The 22,005-nt window shown below is 48.3% G+C and overlaps 1 protein-coding gene across 8 annotated transcripts in view; it reads right to left on the reverse strand.

Moving 5' to 3' along the window:
- Nucleotides 1–789: 789 nt before the first annotated feature.
- The window catches only part of Babam2 (BRISC and BRCA1 A complex member 2), a 378,444-nt gene continuing 357,228 nt past the window's right edge, over nt 790–22,005 (reverse strand). For 7 of the 8 annotated variants that reach the window (XM_063262050.1, XM_039112461.2, XM_039112464.2 and 4 more), the window contains one exon: nt 790–1,157. In XM_063262050.1, coding sequence (XP_063118120.1) covers nt 1,094–1,157 — 64 coding nt within the window. In that variant the 3' untranslated portion in view covers nt 790–1,093. The remainder of the gene's footprint in view (nt 1,158–22,005) is intronic. The other variant, NM_199270.2, reaches the window with a different exon arrangement.

Genomic DNA, 22,005 nt, shown 5'->3' on the forward strand with positions numbered 1-22,005 from the left:
CCAGCAGGGCTGTGTGTACCTTACAGGAGGAACCTCAGTTTAGCGAAGCAGAGGAGGGAGCCCAGGCCAACCACCATTCTTGGATCTTTTGCCGCTAGGAAGCGTCACACACTTTGCGTGGCCTTCTGGATAGGAGAGTGTTACAGTGACGTGTGTGGAGGCCTTGCTGAGGTCAAGCTGACTGCAGCCAGCTGGTGAGGGCTGGGAAGCTGCATGCTGCTATGGAGGGCCTCATGGACCCTTCCCACACACCCTTGCTTTGCTTCCAGTCACTAGAGCCTCCTGGCCATATTCTTCCCTCTGATGGGAATGGTAAAGGATGGGGGAGACTCGATGGCTTCTAAGGTGACCTCACTGTGTGACCCAGATTAGCCTCAGACTTGTGATCCTCCAGTCCCATTCTCTGGAGTGCTGGGATGTACCATATACAGCTTTGATCCTGCTCTGCTGCAGATGTCACACACACACCAGTGACAGTCCTTGACCCCTAACCTTTGTCTCCCATGAGCCCAGGGAGAGATCCACACAGGAACCAGTGGCTGCACGGTGCTGGGAACCGAGCATTTGTGACTGCTGGCTCTGGGCCTGTGCAGTGGCAACTGACCCCTGCAGGTTCAGAATCTTCAGGTCACCTCTTCTCCAGCAGAAGACTTCCCCAACTGGAAAATAAATGTTGGGGCATAAATTACAAACACAAACTCAGCACTAGTTTCAGTGCGGTAGGGAGAAGCCAAATGCGTGCAATGGAACTTTTAAAAGCCTTTAGGACAAAGACTTGAAAGAAGGGCGTGCGCATTCACAACATTTTATTTCCCTGGAAAAGTTCTCCATCGTAAAGCAGTTTATTTCTTTCAGCTAAGAAACCTAAGGAAGGAGGAGGAGCAGCCAGCGGTGAGGTGCTAGGACTCAGGGTGCTACCAGCCAGCTCGGGTTTGGGCTGCAGCAGAGCAGGGCTGTGTGGAGCAGGCAGAGCTGCTGCGTGAGCAAAAGGCCGCCATGAAGACATTCCAAGCGGCTTCCAGGAAGCAGCCTGAGCGCTGACACGCATGTGGACTGAGCAGTCTGGTTGGCTGTCTCTCAACACTGGTGTTTCCTAGAGCTTTCCATTGGCAAATGCAGCCTCCTGGAACTGAGGGACAAAGGTTTTGAAATAAGCCCTGGTGGGAAAGAGGGGAGAAAGAACTGCGGTTAGCATAAACAGCTTCGACCAAAAGTGCAACTCAGAGCTCCCACCTAACTCAGAACAGTTGTTATTCACTGTTCCTGCAGGCTGGGTTGGGCTCTCCTCCTCAGAGGCAAAGCCCTCTGGACTGTTCTGTGGGAGCTACATGCACTCACTACAGCACTACCTCTCGTAGATGCTTAACTGTCCATTCCTAGGAGAAAGATGGGGCTTGAGCCAAGCTATAGGACAGAGAGCGACCATATTGGTACCCAGTCGCTTCCTTGACTGAAGATCGCATCAGCGTCATATCCTAGGTTAGATCCATGACTTCATAAACATAAACATCTAATACATTCCTAAATGGGTTATGCTCTGTATTTATCCCCTCACACGTGTAGTCTAGCTTCCTGGCTGGGCTTTGGGAGAATTCTAAAGACAGGAGGAATCTGGGACAGAACATGCAGCCTTCTGGATACCTATTTTTTTTTTTCTATTTAGACAAGGTGTTACTCTTTAGCCAAACTAGCCTGGCCCTTACTCCATAGCTGAATCAAGCCTAGAATCCACTAGGTATTCCAGCTGGTCTCTTAACTCCCAGGAATCCTCCTGTCTCAGTTTACCAAGGGTTGGGGTTATAGACAGGAGCCACCACACTGACCCAGACACCCTGCTCTGCAGAGACAAAGCCACATTCCACAGCAGGAGATGGAGTGTGCTGAGCCACTCTGCCAGACACCGCTGGGGTGACCCAGATGTGGGAGCCGTCACACAGGGGCGATCGCAGGTTAGAGGACACGTGGACCCTCTCAGGCAGTCACTGAGAGACTAGGGTGGGTTTAACTCACAGAAGACACAGCAGGAGCAGGAGCCTGTTGGAAGGGGTTGTGTACGTGTGGGGAAATGGGCCTTCCATTACCCAGGTTAGCCTCTTAGTCCCTGACTGACTCTCACATAATCTTTGTCATCCTTGGGCATTTAAGGGTGGCCACCCAGTAATCTCACTTTCCCAGAACAGTGACAAGAACTCAGAGTCCCCAAGAACTGCCACCACCCACACAAACTGTCTCACTAGAGATCTGGGTTCTGGTAAGTCTGGCTACCAGGCTCCAGCTCTTAGGAGGCAAGACGTGTGCAGCTAGGAGTGGAGGAGCTGCCTGAGCACTGAGGTGAAGAACAGCGAGCCCACCTGAGAGAGCAGAGAGCTGCACAGGAGTCCACTCCACCCCAGGGCCTGCCATATGGCACGCGTGCCCCTCTACCCAACAGGCCCCAGGTGGCCACCTCTAGACCAGCGTGAGTTACTGATGATGCACGGCCCTCCTCTTCCACCAAGTCCACTGAAGTCCCTCTAATTAGACTGACCGGAATGTCTGGACTTCTCAGTCCTGGCGCCCAAAGCATCTCGCAGCATTTAGAAGCTACAGCCCCTTGCTGGAGGTGTCTCTATGTCTCTGTCTCTGTCTGTCTGTCTGTCTGTCTGTCTGTCTGTCTCACACACACACACACACACACACACACACACACACACACACACACACACACTCTCACACTCCTCCACCCACCCCATCATAATTCTGTGACCCTAAGCATCTTAGCTCTACTGCCCCTCTTTCCCCCAGACACAGCTTCTCTTGGAGCTCGTCTCTCCCTCTCTCCACTCTCCTCCTGTTGAGCAAGGTTTAGATCATGGTTGCCTGAAGGCCTGCATCACTTTCAGTTCTCTCCAGTCTGGTCCCCACCTCTTTTCCCCTCCCAAATTTCCAGTCCCACAGTCCCAACCACCTGCAGGACATTCTGACCTAGAAGGTGTTCTGGCCAAAGTGCACTTCTCTAATAGAGCCTCTGGCTTCCAAGGCTCCCTAGATCCTGGCTGGGAATCAACCCTCAAGATTGTCCCCTTCTTTCTTCTTGGTGACACTCCTGTTCTAATTTCGCTACCTTTCAACAACACATTGCAGAAGCCTGCTTCCCTGAGGACACAAGCCAGCCATGCCCTTCTGTTGATTGTCTCTGTCACCAAGACCTGACCAGGACCTTAGTGTTCCCCAAACTCTCATCCTGATTCCTAGGATGCTCTCACTATCTGTCATCCACTCATTTTGTTCATGTTGTTTTTTAAACAAATATAGTCTTCAATATTTTTGAGGTATGCATTCATTTGAGAAGTAAACAAAGAGCACTCAGGAAATGTGCAAGCAAACCCTTGCATTTCTATTATACACACCTTATGTGACTAAGGATGCCGCAGACTCCCCTAAGCCCACCCAGAGTTGGTGTACGTGCCCCAAGCTTGTGTATCTGCCTGCCCTCTGGCACGTGACTACGTCCTCTTTCTTACAGTGCCATTTTCACCTCTACTTCCATTTAGACAAGGTGGTCTTGCTTTCTACATTGCTTGTCCATCAGAAGAATCCTTTCTGCCCATTGACGGTCCCTGTGCTTCTAGGGCACTGAAATAGTCACAATCCTCCCTGACAGGTCGCACTGATGGCCCCTGTAAAATGGGGCTTCCTGGCTTCAGCATGTAGACCACAGTGGCTTTAATGAACATAGTTCATGGTAGCCAGTAGTTGGCAAGGGCTGGTTTAAGCAATGAATTATGAACTGTGAAAGTAGGTGGATGAGAGAACAATACTCTACCAATAAATGTAGTGTTTACGTAGTGACAGAGAAAACGTCCATTCGTAAATTTCAATCGGTGCCAATTAAAAAAAGAGAGGAAGACAGACAGAGCAGTGTCTTCCATCCATTCATGACCGACACTGCCCTATGACGCCCAAATCACTATCACCTTGACGTTAAAGCACGTGTGCACAGCTGCACCAGACCAAACACTCCTAATGCATAAGGAAGAGCTGACAAGACTTTGTCCTGACCTGGAACTCAGCTGGATGGACCAAGAGAAGCCCTGATGTGAGGCTCACAAAGGACAGAGTGTGGCGACCGTGGCTGCAAGTCACATGTTCCAGTGTCTTCTATTTTCCCAACGGTTTAGATGGGTAGCTGGGGAGAGCTGACTCCCATAATCTGAGGGTCAGAGTGGGTAGGCTGCTGCCAGTGCCTGTAGCCCTTACTTCAAGATCACTGTGGACAGGGTCACTCTGGCTGTATCTAGGGTACATACAGCAGGATCCCAACATGCCTGGTGGAGTGGATGATGCTGGCTGCAAGAACTGGCTCCAGGTATTAGCCTGAGACTGGCAGCCATAGTGTGACTGAGTCCCGTCATCCCTCCCAGGACCAGAGTCTCATCGGGTCTGGAGCTACTCAGCCCTCAGTTCAATATTTCCTGGGAACGCTGGTGGGGAAGGGGCTGCAAAGTCCTTATAAAAAGGTCTTGGCAGCAGGGAGCATGATTGATAGGCAAGCTCTCCCTTTGCAGAAAATTGTTGGAGTTCCCTGTGTTTCCCGGGTTTTCCCTGCCAGGGCCAACTGCGCCTCCAAGGGGGAAGTGTGGAGGCTATTCAAAGGCATGATGCTACCAGCTGTTTGCAGAGCTCCTCTCAGCTTGGCTCCTCATTAACTCGGTTAAGGGAGGGAAGCAGGCACAGGAAGGGGAAAATGACTACTGGCGCCCACCCATTTATAGATGGGTTTAGAGCACTGTTTTCAATTATTTGCTTTTTATCAGAGAAAGTGAGGAGCTGCCCAGGGCACAGCATGCTAATGGTACTAGGTATCTACATCTGTGACTGAAGGCAAAGTGTCCAGGAAGCTTCCCAAGTGTGTGATGTGGTAGGAAAGGTCTTAGCATTAGCTGGCTAGGGGCAGGTGTGGCGGCAGGAGACAGATGCCTGGAGTCAGCCAAATCCCTCACTCCATTCATGCTAGAAGTCTTAGTTTCAGATGTTTCAGGGTGGAATAAGGCTCTGATACGCTCCTACTTTCCATAGGTCTGATTGACACCCTATTGCTTGAGGTTTCAGAAAACCCAGCACAATCCGAGAATCTCCAAAAAACAAAATGTAGAGAAGGGTCCCAGGCTGTGATGAGGTCGTTCTGTGTACAGTAGGGCAAGGGGCCAGGAGACGCAGTGCTTAGCAGCTCGCCTTCTTTTGGCCCTGGACCTAGGGCTAACATTCTCCTCTCTGGGCTGTACTTCTCTCTTCTGCCCAGCTGAGAGCTTGGCCTGCTGCCGGCTGTGGGTGACAGGTCAGGTGGAGTGGGTTCTGGAGCAGTGAGATTCAGCTCCAGGCCTATTCGTGTGCCTTTACTAGCTGGATCCCTTGGGCAAGTGGCGTCAGTTTGGTTTCCTCATCTATAATATGGGGATAGCTGTGGCTACCTTAAAAGGTTCTTACATGAGAGTGGTCCAAGTGAGCCCTTGACATAGTAACTAGCCTAAAAGATGATACCATGGGGACCAAGCTGGGTCTAAGCAGTCGGGAGAGAGGTTCGGAGTTTCTGTAAACAGCCATAAACAACATGAGGAACTGTGGCAGGGATGCCTTGAACAGGGAGGCAGGTCTGCATGTCTATGTCCTTAGTTTGTCTTCTTCCTGTGGCTCCTTGACTAAGTCTTCCTTTCCCACACATCCCATACAGAGCTGTCAGCCAAACAGTGAGACAGCTATTCTTACACTGGACATGCAGCCCATATCCTGGGGACACCATATATCTTTTGAAATTCAGTCCTGGCCTGCTTGGTGGCTTATTAGTGGCATCTAAGGGTGAGCTCTGCAGCCAAAGGTACCCCAAGGCCCTCATTCATCTTCTCTCAAACCTGCTGGGTTTGCTCCTTGGATACAGATTTTTGGTCAGGAAGGAGGTCACAGCTGTTGACTAGGAAGGGGTTTAAGAGCCATAGACTAGCTGCCCAAGACAAGGGCAGAATTATTTGGCATGGTCCTCAGACAGATCCTTTTATTTTGCAAAAGCCCAAACATTTGCCTTCTTCCAAAACAGGACTTGAATTAAAAAGTGCTTTTCTCTGAGCAACTGTAAGATGAGGCACACCTGTGATGTTCAAGCCAGGCCAGTGTGGGGGTGGGGTGGGGTGGGCTGGGAGAAGTGGTTCAGAGACATGACCCTCACTGTCAGGAAATGCAGAACATAGAAATCAAGCCAGAGGTCATTTATGCAAACAGAGGCAAGTTCCAAACACCTAATAGTTCTCACTGCCGTTCCCAGCATTAGTCTGCAGCTGTGACTTCAACTGGCACATGTTTTCCATCAGTCATATGAAAACCGATGTGGTATGAAAATCAAAGCAGTCCTGTAAACAGTGTCAGACAGTCCTGCTAATCATGCCTTGTGGTCTCTGGTCTTGCCTTATCCTCCTTGTCTTGGACCGCCATGTAAACATGGGCTCATACTGGGTTCTTGCCTCATGTCAAAAGGCCAGGCTTAAATAGATCTCAACAAAAGACCTGCTTCCATTTTGATGCCCACTCCTGCAAACCTTCCAAAGACCAGGTAGCAACAACTGTCCATCTAACTCTGGGTACCATGGTGGATCAGTGACCACCGGGGTGGGAGGGTGTGGGGGGTGTCTGTTTGACTGTTGTGCCCTGGGCGATAGCAGCCTGGCTCTCTGTTCTGGGGTTTAAGAACAAATAAGTGTTTTTGTAATGGTTCGTGGGCAGTCTTGCTACACATGCCAGTCCTCGGGCAGCTCTGTTTGCTTCTGGGGGGTGGTGTCCCAGTGTAATAAATGAAGAATTAGCACACTGAAGATAAAGAGGCTTGATAAGCTGAGGACACAATGTCACATGCTAGTGGCTTCAGACACAGGCCCCATGTCCTCAACCGAGCCCAGTCTTCCTTAGGCTGAATTCCATGGCTCTCTACTCACCAGTCTTAGGCCAGCATGGCTTGACTTGGTTGAGGAAGTTTCGACTTGTGTCTAGACTGTGTGCTATGTAGTGCGCTGCCTCACCTATGAGAAGGCTAAGGTTGTGATCTCAGTATTGTTAACCTCAATCAAAAGCTGTTGTGGAAGGCTTTCAGAGATCACTTCTACACATCCAACTATTGGAATGGAATCTGGTTCCTGAGGAACCATAGGGTATTTAAATATTCTAAAGTGGTCAGGATTACCTAGCAGTTTGCTGTCCTTCTGAAGCCCTCTATGGAGGTCTTCTGGAGCCCGGTCAATTCCTTTGGGGCCAGGGTAGCTTGTAGCCAGTTATTACAATTGTTGGGGCCGGTATTTACTGTCTCTAGCTCTCTCCTCATGCTCAAGTGCAGTGCACACGGTGGTGGAAGAGAGCAGAGGGCTGGCTGGTAAGTGGAGAGGGACAGAGAGGAAATCCTATGGGCCTCAGTTACAGGGCTGGCTTGCTCTGCTGGGCTTGCATCTCTGAGTGAATGCCTCTACCACATGCCAGACAGTTTCCCATACTCCTGTGAGGTAAGATCCCTGGTCATATGCATCTCCAGTTTCACACTGGGCATACTACACACAAGGATTTCTCAAACAGATATGTGAAGAAGTACTTTAGAGCATTTTATACGAGAAGGAATGATCACACTGTTATAGGGAAGAGTGTTATAGGTTGAATTGCAATGGCCCTTCCCTTACTATGATATAGACTCCTGTTCTGTCCATACAGGCTTGTTCTGTAAGGCCCTCAAAGGCTGAAAGTAGAATGGACTATCGTCAGTATCCTGGTGCCTATCTCTCTCTCAGGTTCATGACAGGTGAATTCCAACCTGGCACATAAATGACGGCAATCTGCTCTGAGGATGGCCTGGCAGTCCAGGAGCTGGCAGGCAAGTCTTCTATTTGTTTCCCTTCTGGTCATCTGGGATGAGCTGGCAAAGTGGCAGCAGGTAGTAGGTGTGGGGAATGAGGAATGAGGGGCTGCTGGGAGCTTCATAGCCCAAGCAGGGCCCAGCCTTGTGCTCATCTGATCCCATCATTCGTTTCTGCCTATTTTGCTCACACAGGAGATCCCCCGATTACTCTGCTAAGGGCAAGCAGGAACCTAGCTCAGGCTAGGATGTGATGGCAGTGTGTAGGCCCACAGATGCAAGCGATCTGACCACAGCCCTGGCCACAAGAAGGGCTACTCATTGGCTCACCTGCTAGGGGAAGTGACCATCTATTTGATGGTGGTGAGTCACCTTCAAGGGCACAGATGGCTTTCTGCTGCTTAGTAAGTAAAAGGGGAAACACCAAAGGATGACCCCCTGAGAGGAAGTACTCAGCCTACCAGCAGGGCTGACCACAGGGAATGTGGGGTCTGGGCTCCAACAGGAGGAGGTGGTGCCTCAGGGTTTCCATTCACACCACTGGGCATTGCATACAGCACTAGACTCAGGTCTAGTTATAGTCCCAAAGGACCAAGACCATCTTTAGGACATCAATTGTAGGTTTAAAAAACAGTCTTTCTGTTGAGTTTCTTGGTGGCTATGATGTATTGTTCACCAGACAGCAAATATGGCTTAGGGGGTGGACCCTAGACCTCAAATGTCTAGGGGCTCATGGCTTCCCCAGCTGCCTGGGGAAATATCTGTTGGCTTTTGAGCACAGCATCTGCCAGTGCTCTGAGTCTTCGTTCCCCAGGAAAGGTGTTTATGGTTAGCTTTTGTAGCAAACCGAGGGCCCTTTACACCCTTTCCATTCACTGCAGGTGGACCAGAGAAGTCAGAGAGCAAACAGAGAAGCACCTGTTCTGTGTCCATAGGGCTCATGCCACTCCGCAGCAGCCCACGGTCCGGTCCTGCAATGCCACCCAGTATGTGCTCTCAGCTCTGTGGCCCTAGGTATCTGTTACAGACAGCGAAGGGAGGGAAGGCCAAGCGGCATATGTACAATGTAGGCAAATGATATTCCCAGCGTGAAGTTGGCTCACTCGAATGCTGAGCTGTGAAATCCATTCAGTGGGTTCTGACCAGTGTCAAAATAAGGTAAATAAAACCCGAGAGCAGCATATGAGGCCAGGGGAAATAGCATTCTGTGAAACTTCTAATAACTTACACCGAATTAAGATATAAAATAAATATCTTGCTGTGGATTACAGTTTAAAGGCGATCTAGAAGCCACAAGTATACGGGAAGGAAGGAGCCTGTCCTATGCTGACACCATGCTGCTTATATCCATCTCTGTTGTTTTCCACTGACTCCCAACAGCCCTACCAACAGGTTGGTGTCTTTGCTTTGACCAATGAGAAATCAATGATCCAGAGATGCCCAGTGGCTTTTCTAGGGTCACATGCTAACAGGAAGTTATGCTATTCTGAATCCAGGGCTGCTGACTCCAAAGAATATGCTCTTTCCTTCCCACTTCGATATAATTTCCAGTAGAGTGAATGCTAGCAATTGAGGTGGGAAATGGGCTCCATGCCTGGCTCTACCAAAAGAAATAATGCTTTCATTTCTTCAGCTACAGGGGAGTAAGAGAGAACTTGATTTGGTGGCTCTCCCCCTCCCGAATGGCATTTTAGCTAAATGTTCTCTTCCTTATCTAGTAAAACTCTTCATAGAATAGCCAGCCTCCTACTAGTGCATTTCAAGAGCTACTCATGGTCAGTTCTTATACCCTGCGCTTGCTCTGTGTAAGCTTAAACGGCCCAGCCTCTTACAGTGTGTCTACAGATACCAGCCTCTTACAGTGTGTCTACAGACACCAGCCTCTCACAGTGTGTCTACAGACACCAGCCTCTCACAGTGTGTCTACAGACATCAGCCTCTTACAGTGTGTCTACAGACAACAGCCTCTTACAGTGTGTCTACAGATAGATACCAGCCTCTCACAGTGTGTCTACAGATAGATGCCAGCCTCTTACAGTGTGTCTAAAGACACCAGACTCTTACAGTGTGTCTACAGATACCAACCGGTACCTTTAGGATCTGCCCTGGATAGCTTCTCTGTAGAATTATGGCTGTGATAACAAGGCACAAAAGAGATCAACCTGACATTTTGCTCGCCTATTTGGTTCTTTGACATTTAGTACATCTTAACGGAAGCTGGGAATACGTCACTTGTCTGAAAGGAAGGAAGGAAAAAAAGGAACTCCAAGAAGGCATATGCAGTCTGTCCATGTGACATTGGAGGCACCATAAATGTTCCCTAAATGAAGAGTCCCAGGAGAACAAGGTTATGTACACACTTTTTCACCATAGATGACAACTGGAAGCTTAAAACTCTCTAAGTTGTTGCCCAGTGCTATACAATAGGGCGCCTTTGATCCAAACACAATCAATGAATGGATTGTGGCTGGGATTGTGATGTTTCTTACTGGCTGTGTGACCTTGGATAAGTCACCTTTCCTCTCTGTGCCCCAGAAGCCTCCTGTATAATGAAGGTATGGTTTCTAAGGTAACTGTTGGTCAGGTATATTATCATCTGTCATTGTTGGTTATTATTATCAGTGTCAACCCAACCACGTTAGTCACAGGCAATTTCTCAAGTGGGAAGCAGTCATTTAATAAATGACTTCTCCCTGTGCTTTGCTAGAGGGGTTCCCTCTAAGTCTTAATAACCATTATCAGAGGCACTACATATGTCTGAGGCTTCTCTACAGCTCCCGTGTAACTACAGATCTGACCCAGGATCCTAAGGAGTGATGGACAGTCTCCATCCTGACTACCTTCCTCCCATTCTTCAAGTGAATAGAAAACCAGACATTCACACACTTAGAGAACTTGTGGTCTAGGCATGGCTATTTCCTGTAGGGATAAAGAAATTCATGTAAGCAAGGTCCTGGCCCTCAGAGAACACATAAACATTTGACTACTAGGTCAGAAAGCTGCATGCTAGCCCTGGAAGGGAGCTGGGTGTTTTACTTTACGGGCCAAGCCCTCCTTGGCTCACTCATTATTGCTGGTGAGAAAGCCTTCTTTTCTGCTCAGACCTATGCCTGGGCATTATGTGGCAGGCCAGATGTCTGGCATCTTTAATAACAATAATAACAATAATAATAATTTGCATTTATACAAGGCCTTTCATCGGATCTTAAAGTGTATCACAAACAATAATTAATTTCATTTGCAAGTCTGGGAGCCAGCTAGGTAGAAGCCCCTTTATTTTGCAGGTACAGGATACTTTCCTGTGCCCTGAAGCATGTTGGGAGGACTGTGCCTCTTGGAAATCCAACCTCTTCTCTCTTGAGGCCTGGGTTAGGATCAGGCCCTGCAATGGAGTCTTCTATGTTGAACACCCCCTAGCTATCTGATTTGGATAACTGCTGAGCGCCAATTTGGTGCTGGAGGAAGGCAGGGTTGGGAGTGATCTTAGACTGTCTAAGGCAGGGCTTGCTCTCATAGCACTGGTGAGGGGTGGGTGACACTCTTGGGTGCCTTTCAGAATTTGGAGCTCAATACCTGCATAGAAGTTGTCCATTTCTGCGGCACACAGTGGCTGGATGGCTGGAGACTGCCTATCTCAACTGGGTCCTGCTTTCTGGTGTGTGTGTTACTGGGAGAGTCTCTTGGGTATTTCTGGCTTTGGTATTGTGGTCTACCAAGCTTTAGATAAAAGTTTTTCAGACTACTTTGCTCCATCTCTGGGAGCAACTCCAGTTTGTTTTCTGAGCTTATCTTAGGGCTGGGGTGAGGTAGGGGTGGTACATCATTTTAGTGACAGAGAAATACCCTGAATTTCCATTTAATGACTGACTACTGATGTACTGGATGCTTTAGTGCTGGAGACTGACCCAAGGGCTCAACATAAACTAAGCAAGAGCTCTCCCACTGAGTCACATCCCTTGCATACCCATGGGTGCATTCTTCTTTAGGCTTTTACATTTTATTTCACTATTTTATGTGCATGGGTGTTTTGTTTTTATGTCTGTGTCCTGTGTGCATGCTTGGTAGTATACAGGATACAAACAAGCCCAAGATGGCCTTGGATCTCCTAGAACTGGAGTTACAGATGACTGTGAGATGCCATGTGGGTTCTGGGAATCTAACCTGGATCCTCTGGAAGAGTGGCCAGTACTCAAGTGCTGAGCCATCTCTCCAGCCTCCCTGAAACTTTTGAGACACGGTCTCATTATGTCCCCCTCCTGCTCCAACTTTACAGGGTTCCTACAGCCTGGACTAGAACCAGAGGATCATTCTAGCCTTGGTTTTTGTCTGGGCCATTGTTAGGAGAAGACTGGGAAAAGACAAAGAGATTTAAGATTAGAGCTTCCTGGTTATTCTAAGGCAAGGAGAACATCCTGCAACTGTGTTGCCAGCTGTGAAGGGAAAACTGTGAACTTTAAGAAGCAGAACTAAATTTAAATACAGATCCATCACTTGCTCCCTGTGCTTCTGGGGAAATCCTTGGGTCTCCATCTGTTTTTCTGCTTGGGGTGATAAGAACACAATGTCGGGCACTGGAAAAACTGAGGCCACCTTCGTTTTCTTTCTATTCCACTTTACTGTTACCAGAATCTGTCTCCTCTCTCTCCCCCTCTTCTCCATGTGTGTGTATTTATGTACATGTATGTGAGCATGTATCTGAAGACTAGAGGTCAGCTTCCTCAGGAGCTGCTCACCTGTTTTGGAGAGAGGGTCTCTCATTGGTGCCCGAGGCTTGTTCTCGGGTTCCAATCACTAGCTAGTGAATCCTAGGAATCCTGTCTCTGCCTCTCCAGTTCTGGGACTATGAGTGTGCATCACACGCTTGGCTTTTTACATGTGCCAAGACTCAAACTCAGACCTTCATACTTGTGGGGCAAGCACCTTACCAACCTAGTCACTGCCCCCCTTGAAAAACTTCCAGGGAGATCTGGACCCACTGGTGCTGCCTGGCATCGTAAAACTTTCCAGTGCTTTTTGGTAAGTGAATGAACAAAGTTGGCATTTGGTATTTTGCAATTTATAATGTGCTTTTAAAAATAACTTCATTGTAATCCAAATAGCAGTATGTAAAGAACAGATCTTGTTACTCTACTCCACAATAGCTGTGATTACAGTGAGGCAGGAACTGGCTCGATGTCAGACAGGAACATGTATGCAACCCGGTGCCCTGCCAATAGTACACTAGCCTGGGAGGGTCTCTGGTGCCTTCTGTGGCCATGGAAGCTTAGACATGGAACAGGAAGAACACAGTCTGAGGTGTACCACATTTTACACAATGGGACCCTTGGAGTGCTGTCTCAATCCTGTGTCCAGCCACCACAGCAAACTTCAACAACATCAGAAGCCTGGTGACTGGAAGCAGGGCGCTTATAAAACCAGGACCATTTATTTGTTAATCTCAGGCCTGGATATGGTCACATGTTACCACACATGGCCAGTCCCATATTCACCTTATTTGCTTACCTTCCTGTCTCCCGTGGGTGGAGGGGTGCTGATCTGCATGTGTGCCCTTCAGGGACGCGCGCCACCTTTCCACTCTGTCTTTGAGGTCACTAACATGGAGTGATATATCCACAGACACAGGTGTTCCTAGCGGGTACCCTTAGGGGCTGCAGACAATGATGAAGGACATTCCCTCTCCTTCCAGTCTTTTCAAACTGAGAACAAGGACAGGAAATTGATATGAAGGATTGAGGTGCCCAGCACCTTCTTCCTTCTCCTCTAGACTCTGAACTCTGGGAGTCAAACTCGGATGTCAGCTGAGACGTGGAAGATGGAAATCTCTTAAAAATGTGTTCACATGCCTGGTCCAACTACAATTCTCAGCATGAGGTCAGATCTGAGTGGTATCAGATCTCCCCACAGTGTAATATTCATGGGAGCTCGTCACAGCCTTCGGCAAACTGTCCTGACAGTACACTATGTAAAGGTGGGTGGTGCCCCAGTGAATGCCATCCCCAAACCCACTGTGCAGCATGTAACCCAATGCCTGGGGGATGAGGTCAGTTCTCCCCTGAGGAGCCCACCTCCTCTGGGCCTCTGAGCACACTTCTTGGTGCTGTTAATATGCTGCCTTTAAGACAGCACATAGTGGGAAATCATGTGTGTTCTTCAAGCTGAGCTAGTTTTAGGCCAGAAGTTGGTAAGGAAGGGCCAACCAACATCAGGACCTAAACTAATGAGGACTAAACAAGAAAATCATGGCTCTGCTCCCAGCCATAGAGTCCATCCCTGAGCCTGGGAGCCATGTTCTTATTCTTTGGGATTTGGGGGGCAGGTGTGGAAGAGTGTTACCAAGACTATCCCTGCTTGGTATGATCTCAAAGGCAAGGCCACATACTAGCCAGCAAGGACCATATTACAGGACTCTGTGGATACACGGACAAGTGTCAGGAACTGCTACTGTGTCTGGGAGTCCAGCAACTGCTGTGACTGTGGCAGGATGGTGCCCAGCTTGGGCTCATGTTGATAAGCTATGCGTTCATTCAGAGCCAGGGAAGCAGAGAAAAGAGACAGCTTTGTTCCAAAAGACTAGTGAAACTACCAACCTAAAGGGACAGAAGCAGCCTCTCCTCGTGTGCACAAGGCTTTCTTGCAGACCAAGTTTGCCGTTTTGGTCAGCTGGTATGGAACAGAAGTACAGGAAGTGAATTCTCTAAGCGACACCCCTTGTTTGTATTGGCTTTGAGTGTTAAGAGGTAAAAGCACTGGGTGCTTCCTAGGTCACATTGTAGAGGTCCCTTTAGGAACCTTACTGCTTTTCTTACCAGAGCTTACCAATCACTTCAGCACTTTTGGCCATCTTCCCCATTCCACTGCTCAGACTGGGAGACAAGGCAAATCCAGACAGAGCAGGGGTGGGAGAGGGTTGGGCATCTGGGTTCTTGAAGACAGCATGTGGTTCCCTTACCCACCATGTTTACCAAGCAGATGAGTCAGTATTCAAATCAGCATTCCCTTCTATGTGGGTACAAATGGTGTCCCACCTTGAACCAAGACAGTCAGTCCCACACAGCCAAGGAAGGTGTTGGTTCCCCATCCCCCTAAAACTGGTAGACACCATGGGTGTCAGAGCCACCAGACCAATGAACAAACACAGACATAGAGCAAAATAACCTCTGTAAAAACACAGGAGAACACGCTTCCTACCTTTTGTCACTTCAACAATGCCAGAGGGTGTTCTGTACTGCCAACTACAGGGAGAAGGATCGAGACCTATTTCCTAGTCAGCTCCTTCTTGGCTACTCTAGGGACCAGAGTCCTCGTTAGAACTCAGAGCACCTCCAGTTTAAGGGTCAACACATATTCTGTAAAGAGCCAGACATTAAGTATTTTCAGCTTGTAGGTCAACTCTGTCACAATAATTTGTATCTGCTCTGTACTGATCATGGCTGTAGATGAGATGTAAATGGGTAGGGGCAGCTATGTTCCAATAAAATTGTATTCATAAAACCAGGTGCTGGTAGTGCAGCTCTCTGACTACTCACTGGTCCCTTGCCCAGTCTGCTCCTTCTCTGTATAGAGGTGAAGAATCTCCCTCAGGGAATTATGTGGCTGTCCAAGACTGAATTTGCAAGGCTTCATGGGGGAACAGAGCAGGCCCAGGAGCCGACAAAGTTGAAGGAAAGATGACTACTTAGATAACTGGAGATTTTAAATAAGACTTTCACCCTACCAGAAGGGACCAACAATTGAATGGAAAATCACAGGTTAAACATCTCTGTTTGGCTCCAATCTGCTTAAGGTGGGATATCCAGCTCAGCTCGTACTGACGGAAGTAGGGGTTACGGCTTTCCTAGTGTATGTTGCTCATGGTCATTAACCAGCGAGACTCAGGCAGTCTAACAGTGTCTTAGGAAAAGGGCTGTGCAAAGAGGCCAAAAGGAACTGGAGAGCCAGCCTCTGGCTCTGTCTGTGAACAACAGGAGAAAAAAGCAGCAAATGTATTTTTTCCAGTCAGCAGTTCGTCCAGCATCCAATTGCACAGACACGGTCAGGGAGGACAAGCCCTCTTGTCCAGGCTGAGAACAGGTTGTTTTGGCTGTCAAGCATTTTCAAAACAAGTTTTCTTGGTCTCCTGACAGGCTGAGGCAAGAACAAGAAAATGAAGAGAGGAAGATCCCATGACCAGGCTCGGGTTCACGTGGGCTGGCTCTGCCTGCACAGTCAAGTGTGCTTTCAAAACGTCCAGATAAAACTGGTCTTAGGGTTAATACCACCTTGCCAGTGACACCATTTAATGAATGATTCCCCTGAGAGCTCTCTGGCAGCTGGATAATCGGTCTAGTCTGGGAGGAATAAGAGGTCAAAGTCACTCTTAAGCACAAGGGTACAAATCTGCTTAAACTTACACCCTGCTTTAATTGTCACCTCAGGTCACACAGACAGAATCTTCCCCTGAAACTGAGGTTTAAAACTACCTTCTCTAAGGTGGATTTTTCCATCACAACCACAGAACATTTGGTCAGGGTGGGGCAGAGAATGCAGGAGGGAAGCATGCATGGGACAGGGTAGGATCAGTCTGGTCTCAGGAAATCCACCATTCCCAGCAGCATGGTCTGTTAGGGCTTAACAACTGCCTTCAAGAGAGGGATCCAAATATATAACTAAGTGTGGTGTCTCAAGGGAGGGAGCACCAGACAGAGCCTAGGGAGGGCTTATCCTGCAATCCACAAGGGTGCTGGGAATTCTCAGATCCCATGACTAATCAATCACTAAGGGCCCAAAGTTGAAGGCAGAAGAGCTGCAGAACTGAGGAGGGGCACCTCCCTTCTGAACTGGGGAGGAGCACCTCCCTTCTGAACTGCCCTCTCAACAGTGTTTCCTGGTGCAGTAACCAGTGAGTCCATTAGCATCACACTTGGGGGCTGGGGGTTGCTCTCTCAGAGGAGGCACTCACTGACTCTGAGGATGGCTCCTATTTAGTGAGCTTGTTCTACCAACAGTCTCAAGAATGTTCTGACTAGAAAAGTCCTCCACGGTACTTTCAAGCCAGAGGCAGGAAGGTCAGAGCTGTGTTTGGGTTTAGGGACACCGAGAGTTAAGAGGGATGTGCTAGGCAGTGACATTCCTCCTGCCTCACCCATTCCCACTCCCACACAGTGGGGACTATCTGCACTGCCCTGATCTGCCCAAGGTCCTCTAGATGGAGCTTTGATTACCTGAGAGACAAGGAGAGTAGATCCTGCTTTTACACAGGCAGATTGCTCTGGCTGAGGACTACCCTGGCCTGGATTGCCCTTGAGCACAGGAAGCCCCACTACCTTCAAACTTTAGATAAACAGCATTTGACATTTTAGTGTCAATATGTCCTGCAAGGGGGATACTTTTATGACCTTATTTGTTACTTAGCAAAACTTTACTGTTTTCTTAGTAAATGGCACTGTATCTGGCAATTCTATTCTTGTGTGTGTATGTTCATGTGTATGTATGTGTAGGGTGTATGTGGAGACTAGAGAACAGCTTTGGGTGTCATTCCTCAGGTGTTGTACCCCCTGCCAACCCCCTTACTCCAGAAGGGGTTTCCTATTGGCCTGGAACTTATCCAGGAGGTAGGTTGGCCAGCCAATAAGTCTCAGGGATCCACCTGTTTCTGCCTCTCCAGTGCTACAAGCATGTGTCACTATATCTGGCCTTTTAGATGTGGGTTCTGAGGATCAAACTCATACAACTTGTAAAGCTGGCACTTTGCCAACTGGCCATCTTCAGTTCTATACGTGGCAATTCTAACATTGGAGAACCAGAGTAGGTTTGGAAAGCTCCAGGCCAGCAATGAAAGGGTTAATGGGTCTAAGCCAATGGTTCTTTTATTGGGTTCTCGATCTAGAGCTCGCTTGACATGAAGACATGGTGCTTTCACCGCCTTCCTCACCATTTCCAAGGCTAGGAAGGCTCTACTAGGATGTACCTGCCACATTAAGGCAGGCCTGTGTATCAGCATGCAAGCTTGCTAGGGAAACCTTACTGCATTCAGAAAAAGATCGAATGTCCCAGGGAGGCAGTTCATAACAGCAGCTACCATTAAACAACACTATGCCAGGCATTATAATAATTTCCCCATCAACACTCAACAGTATACTAAGCAGCTAGTTCCCTGGGAGGCCTTGGTGTCAGAGAAGAATCTCCATTAGTGACTGGCCTTGCTGACTGGGGTTCTTTTAAATATGGGCACTGAGTTTCAACACTCTGAGAACAGCACGTCTGTATAGGGGGTGTGTGTGTGTGTGTGTGTGTGTGTGTGTGTGTGTGTGTGTGTGTGTTATATGTTAGGGTCCCCAGGACTCTGCACATGTTTTGTTTGGAGTTTCCTGCACATGTTTCCTATATATCTGCTCCATGTTTTTGCCGACCCATAACAGAACTGCTATGCCCTGTTTCTCTCTGTTGGTCTGGCACTAACATTCATGGGACACAAGAAATGAATTACTATTTTCTCCTCAGGGGTCACTTTGGATAAGGTTTACCTAGGCATCTCTTGATCTGACTTCTGCTTTCTTGCCTTCCATTTTCCACTGGGCATGACTAAGTGTCTGTCTGGAAGACAGGAGTCACTGGAATTTTTTCTCCACTTCTCGCTGTACATCCTGTCCCCTGATGATCTGGAGGTTACTGTGAAGGCCATGATGTTTGTGGCCTGCCCACTGTTGTACCCTTACTCTTTTCTCCCATTTATAAACCCCGTTAGTAAGTTTACCTATGCATATAATTGTCCTCTCTTAAAAGTCCTTGGGTTGGTTCCTTTAGACCCTCAGAAAGTCATTTCTGCTCATGAATATCCTGGGTTCATCCTAATGACACAAAGGCCTTCAGCCTCCTGGGTGAGCTGTGAAGCAGAAGATCACCCCATGAAAGGTTCCTCACTCTAGCCCCTGACTCCAATGTGCTGCTCCTGGGGCCACAGGAGGCAAGGGAAAAGCAGGAGGTCACATACAGCTTAGGCACTGTCTTGGACCAGTCTTCAAGGACACAGGGTTCTAACCTTTGTACTGTACATCTTAAACAGATTCTTCTAAGAAATTAAATTGATGCCCCGAATGTCAACTCTATGCCAGCAATTTCATTTCATTGCCACCGTGATAAGTTCATCACATTTCTAGCTGATTTTTAATGTTTTTTCCCCTGTGTCCCATGTCCTGAACCCAGCCCCACTGTTGAGCTTACTTTCTGGCTTGGCCAACCCAAGACAGGTCTACCATTGGCTGTGGATTTTATGGATCACAGGAAGACAAGAGACCTACTTGCCTGGTCACTGGTTTGTTTATTTCTACCAATTCTACGTCAGCAGGAATGAACCTAGTCCTTGCCATCGGTGGCTCCTGTGCTGAATGATCCGATGACAGCAAGAGAGAATCTTGTTCCCACAGAAGCAAGGCCTGTGCTTGTCACATATCTGCACAGTATGAACAGTCCCCAACATTCTCTCACCATCCTCTGATGGTGCCTTTTCCTCCTCTTCCTCCTCCTCCCCCCTCCCTTCCTCTTCCCCCTCCTCTCCTCCTCTTCTTCCTCCCCCTTCTCCCCCTCCTCTTCCTCCTCCTCCCCCTCCTCCTCTCTAGAAGCTCTGCCTTAATGAGAAGTGATAGAAACGAGAGACTGGGCCCTCTTGCCTTGGCTGGACTCCACATCACACGTGACAGCCCTGAGCAGCCCTGGCGGCGTGTGTCAGAAGCCAGCACACGCACACATCTGAACAGTCAAGCCTAATTCTCAGGAAGCTGTTTTAACTTGACATCTGAAAATGTAGTGCATCTAGAGTGATTTTACAGGGTGTGTGTTCAGGGCATATGTGTGCACATTCCACAGCTGAAGTGTGCTATAAATATCAGATGCAGGCTGTACAAACAGCATCACGTACACAGTGTCCTTAATTCTATTTAGTAAGATATCAATTTGTATCTGACCTCTGGGAACAGGGATGAACGTTTTTCCCTACATGAAAAACTATGCCAAGCTACCTGAAACATACTTCTCTCTTAAAATCTCTATGAATCTAGCAGAGTTTAGTGGTAACAGGTCGATACTTGTCTGATGCTTTCAGATGAGGGTACCCACGCCCAGAGAATGACACGCCCTTCCCAGGATCACACAAGAAAGTAAGAGGGGTGCCTGGATGAGGTCCAGGTCTCCAAGCTCACAGTTTTGCATTTTCTTTGTTTTCTTGGATGTGTCTTCTCCAGTGGTTCAAAGGGAACTCTGATCCCAATAGTGAATGTACATTCCTCTTTGGTATGTTATTGAAAAACTCCAAACCAGAACTTCTCTATCCTTTCTTTTTGTATATTTTTCTAAGAAAGAAAATGTTGACTATAACTCACAAACAATTAGACAGTCTTACAAATGATGGAGAACACTTTCCATGGCAGAGGGCATAGTCAGAACTCATGCTTGAGTACTCAGTGGTTCCCACTATGACTTTCCCCAGCAAAACTGGACAATGGGTCAGATGCCCCCCACCTCTATCTCTCCCCTGGTAAGCCCAACTTAGGCCAGCTTCTTCGGCTTGTACAACTGAGGTTAAAACTTAGGTCCAACCCTGTTTTCCACTGAGAAAGAGAGCTCAAAACCAGCCCTCAGAGGAGCAGAAAGAAGCCTGTGAAAAGATGGGCCAAGGGGTCCTGCTGAGGGGATTTGCTCTGATTGGCTTTCCCAGGGAGAGGGGAGGCAGGGCAGCAGAGCAAATGCTGGTGCCTGGTACAGTCAGGGCTGCGAAGGCTCCCAGGATGGTGGAAGGCTAGTTCTAGGATGACGCTGTGTAAGCAGTGACTGATGGCCAGGCTTTTCAATGGGGCTTATCGCATCACAGCAACAGATGCCAGGCTCTAATAAATAACATGCTCCCTCTGACCTATGCAATTTGGAGAGGAAGCCTGTTGTCAGGCAGAACTCGATTCCTCCCATCCCTGTTGCTCCCTCTTCTGTCAGTAAAAACAAACCATGTCCCTTGAAGATGTTCTTCAAAAGAATTCTCTTTGAGGAGCCCACCATTCCATGCTGTTTATCTCACCTTTCTTTCTATAGCATCTACATTTCTAAACCTCTTGAGGAAAGCTGAGAGGAATGCAGGAACTGGTTCAGAGAGAACCCAGGCAGGCAGGATGGCAGGCATTGGTGACTATTGCCTTCTGAAGTCCTGTCATCTCAAGAGAACCTGGGCCCTACATGGTCCTCTCAGGGTATTCAGACAGCCCAAGGCCTGAGAATTTCCCTTTGCTCTCCCAAGGGGAGTTCAGTTGAGATGAAGTTGGGAATTTTTTAAAGGGAACTGGTCTTAGGAAATAGGGCAAAGCAAGAGAAAAGTTCACGAATCACTGCTGGGTTGAGTGTTTCTTCCAAGGTCTGACCCCATGGGCCCTGAGACAGGGCGTCCTTGGAGCCTAGCATGGACTGCTCTGTCTTCAGCCAATGACTCTTATTCTTGCCTTAGCTCCTCTATCCCTTTTGTCTTGGGATGTGATTGAGCAAAGCTTGCCAGATCTGCTGCCTTCCTGATCGATATAGACTTTGCATCCTTAGATGTCAGGCTGGAGTTCCAGGAACACAGACATGAAGGGAAAGGGTAGGACAAAGGAAGCCGTGGCCTAGAGAGAGTTTTCTGGACCTCAGCAGGGTTTTCCCTAGAATTGAGTGTGGATGAAGAGGATGAGAAGCACAGAGCCAGTGGTTTCCCAAGATGCCAGCTCACTAGGTATGGGGACAGGCAGGGCAAGGCTTTCTATAGCTAGGCTCAATAGAAACAGGGCACCAGCATGGCAAGGTACCCTTAGAGCTAACAACAGAGAACCAAGAGGAGTGGTCAACTCCTGGGGAAATAAACACACAAAGGAGCGTATACTGTAACCACTTGGATGTCATGCCCTGGCCTCTGAGGAGGTCTCAGGCCATGCCCACCCTCCCTCCTAAGAGGACCTAATTGGAACTAGGATTTCCACATTGTAATGCAAATGTCCAAGAGGGCCCCCAGGGACCATGGAGAGGACTGGAGATGGGGATGAAAATCTGATGTCACACCCATCTCCACCTCTTGAATCAAGGGTCTATTTTTAGATGTTTTATTTAAAGGAGTAATGCGTGAGACTGGATTAGAACATTTAGTAATAAGTACTCTG

This window comes from Rattus norvegicus, chromosome 6 (genome assembly GCF_036323735.1).
Source record: "Rattus norvegicus strain BN/NHsdMcwi chromosome 6, GRCr8, whole genome shotgun sequence".
NCBI lineage: Eukaryota > Metazoa > Chordata > Mammalia > Rodentia > Muridae > Rattus > Rattus norvegicus.